This window comes from Phocoena phocoena, chromosome 1 (genome assembly GCF_963924675.1).
Source record: "Phocoena phocoena chromosome 1, mPhoPho1.1, whole genome shotgun sequence".
NCBI classification, from domain to species: domain Eukaryota; kingdom Metazoa; phylum Chordata; class Mammalia; order Artiodactyla; family Phocoenidae; genus Phocoena; species Phocoena phocoena.
Window position 1 is genome coordinate 82100952 of NC_089219.1, and position 6000 is coordinate 82106951.

Genomic DNA, 6000 nt, shown 5'->3' on the forward strand with positions numbered 1-6000 from the left:
CCACAACATTTAGCTAGTCCAGGAAGTACTATTTCCCAGGTAAGTTTTCAACAAAATAGCTAGGAAGGGCAGAACCGCAAGTTAGTGTGCTCTGAGAATACTGCCTGGGCGTGAGCTGCTTGTTGCTCAGGTAAATGCTTGTGGGATATCACAATCCCTCCTGGCTCACAGAGAGGCCGCAAAGGCAAACAGTGTGCCTGCACCAGTCCTCTGGATGAAGTACTCCCTGCACCAAAAAGCTGGCATTAGTGGAATCTACAAGAGGCAGAAAGAAGGACCACATGAATGGGATAAACTCAGTTTCTTTTCTTTTTTTTTTTATAGCTTTATTGAGATATAATTCACAACCGTACAGTTTATTCATTTAAAGTATACAATTCAATGGTTCTTAGTATATTCAGAGTTGTGCAAAGCATCAATTTTAGAACACTTCCATTACCACAAAAAGAAACCTCATATCCATTTCCCCCCAACCCTCCCAGCCCTAGGCAACAACTAATCTACTTTCTGTCTTTACAGATATGCCTTTTCTGGACACTTCATATAAATGGAACCACAGAATATGTGATCTTTTGTGAGTGGCTTCTTTCATACAGTGTTTTCAAGGTTCATCCATGTTATAGCACGTATCAATTCTTCATTCTTCTTTATTGTTGAATAATATTCTACTACATGGACACACCATATCAGTTCTTTTCTTCACAAGCAGTAGAATCTCTTTTGCTATACAAACAAAACTACAAAAAGTACTTAGGTCCCCACATTAGTCCATAAATGCCTATTTAAGCCATATTATAGCTGAAAACTTATCATAATTGCATAATACTACGGTTTCTAGAAACATTATCAATCATCACAGTGATATCTGGATTAAAGAAATACTGAGAACGAAGCTCCTTTATAATTAAGTTAATTGCTTAAATTTTTTCCCCTGTAAATTGCAGTAGGAAGAGGAACTTGCAAGCCCTAAGGCCCGAACACCTCAGGACAAAACTACTTTTTGACTCCACCCACTTGAAGATGAACAGCAAAACGGCAAGTATACAAAGCTGGTGTCTGCAACTTCCCTCTCTTCTTGCTGGGCCCTTCATCTCTTCCCCCTATCTTTGACATTCAATACTCTTCACCCCTCCTCCTAGTTCCAAAGAAAATAAGACCTTTTATATCTGTTGACTAATTACTGCCTCACTTTAAATTAAAATATTACATTTACATGAAAATGTTAATTAAACCAGACATTTTCTAAGACATTCTCCCAAAACCTGAAATGAGAATTAGTTTCCCTGGAAAGAACTTCTGGTAGGAACAAGCTGGTAAGTGGAGAGGTTTTTGTTTTGTTTTTACCAAGAGACCCTCTCAAATCATAGTAAACCCACCCCATGGCAAATTGAATTTAGTCAGTCCTCTCAGGGTAATGCATATCTAGGAGGACAGTGAGAGAAAATAAGGAACTGTTATTAATTTTGTTAGGCGTGATAATGGTATTATGTCTAAAGACATCCTTATCTGTTAGAAATTCATACTGAGGTATTTGGACGAAATGATGTGATACCTGAAATTTGCTTCAAAATACTTTAGTTGGAAAGAGGACATGGGGGAGGGGAGATGAAACAAAATACTGATAATTGTTGACGGTGATAAGGTACATGAGAGTTCATTATTCTTTTCTGCTTTATGTACGTATAAAAATTTCCATAGTAAAATACTTTTTAAAAGAGAGAAACTGTTCTGTTCCTCTCAGGCAGTCTTTCATTCCTTCACTTTTCCTCCGTAACACTTACTGTTGTCACTATATATTTCTTTTTTTAAGTTAATTTTTTAAAATTTATTTATTTTATTTACTTATTTTTGGCTGTGTTGGATCTTCGTTGCTGCACGTGGGCTTTCTCTAGTTGCAGTGAGTGGGGGCTACTCTTTGTTGAGGTGCACAGGCTTCTCATTGCGGTGGCTTCTCTTGTGTGGAGCATGGGCTCTAGGCGTGCAGGCTTCAGTAGTTTGGCACACGGGCTCACTAGTTGTGGTTTGTGGGCTCTAGAGCGCTGGCTCAGTAGTTGTGGCGCACGGGCTTAGTTGCTCTGCAGCATGTGGGATCTTCCCGGACCAGGGCTCGAACCCGTGTCCCCAGCATTGGCAGGCAGATTCTTAACCATTGCGCCAACAGGGAAGCCCTAAATTAATTTTTATTGGAGTCTAGTTGCTTTACAATGTTGTGTTAGCTTCTACTGCACAGCAAAATGAACCAGCCATACATATACATATATCCCCTCCCTTTTGGATTTCCCTCCCATTTAGGACACCACAGTGCATTAAGTAGAGTTCCCTGTGCTATACAGTATGTTCCACTCAGTTGTCTATTTTATACATAGTATCAGTGGTGTATATATGTCATCCCTGTCTCCCAATTCCTCCCACCACCCCCCTTTCCCCCTTGGTATCCAGACATTTGTTCTCTACATCTGTGTCTCTATTTCTGCTTTGCAAATAAGGTCATCTATACCATTTTTCTAGATTCCACGTATATGTGTTAAAATACGATATTTTTCTCTTTCTGACTTACTTCACTTTGTATGACACTCTCTAGGCCCAGCCACATCTCTACAAATGACCCAATTTCGTTCCTTTTTATGGCTGAGTAATACTCCAGTATATCTATGTACCACATCTTCTTTATCCACTCCTCTGTTGATGGGCATTTAGGTTGTTTCCATGTCCTGGCTATTGTAAATAGTGCTGCTATGAACATTGGGGTGCATGTGTCTTTTTGAATTATGGTTTTCTCTGGGTATATGACCAGTAGTGGAATTTCTGGGTCATATGGTAGTTCTATAATTAGTTTTTTAAGGAACTTTCATACTGTTCTCCATAGTGACTGTATCAATTTACATTCCCAACACTGAAAGTGGGTTCCCTTTTCTCCACACCCCCTCCAGCATTTATTGTATGTGCATTTTTTGATGATGGCCATTCTGACCAGTGTGAGGTGATACCTCATGTCACTATATATTTCTAAGATTATTTTATTAATGTTTGACTCCCTGACTAGACTTTAAGCTGTATGAAAACCACAAAGGTGTTCCGTTTAGCTCCTTTAGAATCTCTACCACCTCACAGTTTCTGGCATGTGAGAGGCATCCAACAAATATTTATTAAGTAAATAATGGAGTCAATAAAATTAAGTCATATCATGCCCCCAGATAAATAAATACTCAATAAATAAAAAGGGGGATGGTAGAAAGTCAGGGACCTTTGGTTGAAGGAATTTAACATATTTACCTATATGTATTTACCATTTAAGTTCATATGCTTTTCTATTAAAAAATGTAGTAAAGGTGTCACAAAATAGATTTAACTTCCTCTAGATAATCCTCACTACGTTCATGTGATTACTCAGCTAAGAACTACACTCTCCACTTCATGATGTGGAAACTATAGAACTGAAAAGTTGTGAAATTTTTTCAAGGGCATAATGAACCAGATGCACAAATGAACAAAACTCAGCTCTGTCCTAATGCCTCAAGCCTCATGCTGTTCCCAAAGGAACATGATTTTATTCTCAAGAAAAAGAAAACAATAAAAATATAAAAATAAGAGTACTACATATGTTAATTCAACTTTCAGTGGCTGAGAAACTGAATAGCTAGCTGTATAACAGTCTTAGATTAAAATATTTTATTTTAGCTTCACCTAAAACAATTTCAAGGTTGAAGCACCTAATGGTAGAGGAAGTATTAAAAACATAAGGTGAGGCTTTTAGGCAATAGAGAACAGAAGGCATGACACGAGTAACCTGAAGGGCTTTTTTTTAAAGCTGGTTAAATTGAAACAGTATGGTGAGGGACAACTAGCAAGAAAATTCATAAAGAAATTCATAAAGAGAATAAATACTAATACCAAGACAATGTTTAAAACACCAGCGTACCCGGCTCCCAAGTTTTAAATTTATTTATCTCAAATATAATACTATAATCAAAAAGATTTCTACTTAATCATTATTTTATATAGAAATAGCCTACTAAAATACCACTATGCCCCCAAATTCTTTTGAAATACTTAAAACCTGCATTTACCTTAATTTGGTAATAGATAATGATGCACACATTCAGGAAGGCAGAAACACCAAATGTTTCCCATTAACAAAAGCATAACTATTTGTAAAACTAATCTTAACTCAGCCAATCTGAAAGCTCTTGTACTATGGTGCCAAAAAAAGTCACAACCACACCTGTGGAGAACACTGAGAACCAAATGAGTCACAGTCTAAAAGTCTGCCATGAAATCGAATAAATAAATAGACAGTTTTAGTTAAGAAAAAACATTTAAAATATCTCAATAAACTTATTTTGAGTACAGAGTCTGGAAAGATTTTTTGTTTTTCTCTTACATAAAGGGTTACAAAGAGGTATCTGGCCTGGGTTGAATTCTAGACTGGGTTGCTCTACTGTTACTCAAGGCACAGTTACTACTGGTAGAGCTGCTACAAAGACTCAGAACGTTCCGTTTTACTTCTGTACTCTTCATATCATGGTCTGTCAATCATGCTTCCAACTTGCAGTACATCACTCATTGCAGAGTAATGATTCACACATGCTATTTCCAAACAAAAATGTAAGATTTACTTGCCCCATGACGCTTTCTTCTCAACTTTTAAAATAATTGATAAAAGCACCAGCTGAGCATGAATTCCCATCCTAAAATAATCTATCAATAGCTTTAAGCCTTTTAAGGTAAGCGGTAAAGGAATACTGTCCTCTGAATGCAGACAACACTGCAGACCCACGCGAGGCATTGATTTGTAGTTGCTTTTCCACTGGGGTGATGGATTTGCGCTCAGCTACTCACGGTGTCTACTAGGTCCCCCTGGTGACCAACAGTACATGAAGACAGTAGTAGGGTTCGAAGACAGACTGGCAGCGAAACAGAGGGTGGAACGGGAAATCATGAAAAATTAACACGCCAACAGTACACATGACATGACTGAAAATTACGTTTGCATTGTTGGGGTATCTGAGATCGGCCAAGACACTGTCCCCTTCCTTTTAAAACGCAAACATCCATCCGCCTCGCTTGGGCTTCGGAGCCCTACCTCCCATTTAAATCACGGGTGTGACGGAGAGACCGAACCAAGGGGTTCAGCCCGAGGCACATGCCGCTTCTCCAGGGTTTGGGAAAAACACTGACGTGACAAATTACCATAATTTTCTAAAATATGGAGGAATGACACACCACCTTTCCTACCACCTACTGAAGACTCAGGACAGAGTCGAGAACAGCCGCCCTGAGGGGCCCACCACGGAGGGGGGAGGAGAGCACCGGCCCAGGGAGAAGACGGCGGCACGTCCCGAGCCCAGACTGCGGAGCCCCGAACGCGAGGGGCGTAGGGTCGCACCCAGGTCACGTCCCGGAGCTCTCGGGATAAGAGGGGCGCGAGGGCGAGCCCGGGGCGGCCGACATGCGGGGGGCGGCGGGACAGCGGCTGGGGCTGCGGCGCCCGGGCGGCGGGGGAGGGCGCGCCGCCAGGTGCCGGACGGCAGGGGGCAGCGGGGTTCGGGCGGGCGCCGGACCCAGGGAGGGAGGAGGGAGGCGGGCGAGTCCCGCGCAGAGAGAGGGCGCGCGGCGGGCTCGCCGCCGGCCTACCTGGAGGTAACAGGGTTTCCTTAGCCAGGCCCCCGGACAGAGACTCCTCGCCATGGTAATCACACATCGCCCCGCCGCGCCGCAGTCAGAGGCGGACCCGAGCGCTGGCGACCCGGTTCCCCGCCTTCCCCCGCCCCCAGCTCGGCCGGGCCCGCCCACTCCTCCGCCCCCGCGGCGGCGCGCGCCGCGCTTCCCCCGGCCCTGCTGCGGTGACTGCAGCCGGCTGCCCGAGGCCCGGCCTCCTGCTCTGCTCGCCGGGCTGCCGCGGCTGTCAGAGCTGCCGCCGTCTCCGGCATAAAGGGGAGTCGCGCCTCGCCTCGGCCGACACAAATCCAACTGCGCCTCGCGCTTAAAGGGGAGGCGTGC

At 43.1% G+C, this 6000-nt stretch overlaps 1 protein-coding gene across 2 annotated transcripts in view; it reads right to left on the reverse strand.

The window, feature by feature from the left end:
* DIPK1A (divergent protein kinase domain 1A) overlaps positions 1 to 5719 on the reverse strand; it is a 119921-nt gene extending 114202 nt beyond the window's left edge. The window contains exon 1 of one of the 2 annotated variants that reach the window (XM_065884135.1): positions 5635 to 5719. In XM_065884135.1, the coding sequence (XP_065740207.1) occupies positions 5635 to 5688 (54 nt within the window). In that variant the 5' untranslated portion in view covers positions 5689 to 5719. The remainder of the gene's footprint in view (positions 1 to 5634) is intronic. The other variant, XM_065884142.1, reaches the window with a different exon arrangement.
* Positions 5720 to 6000: the final 281 nt, after the last annotated feature.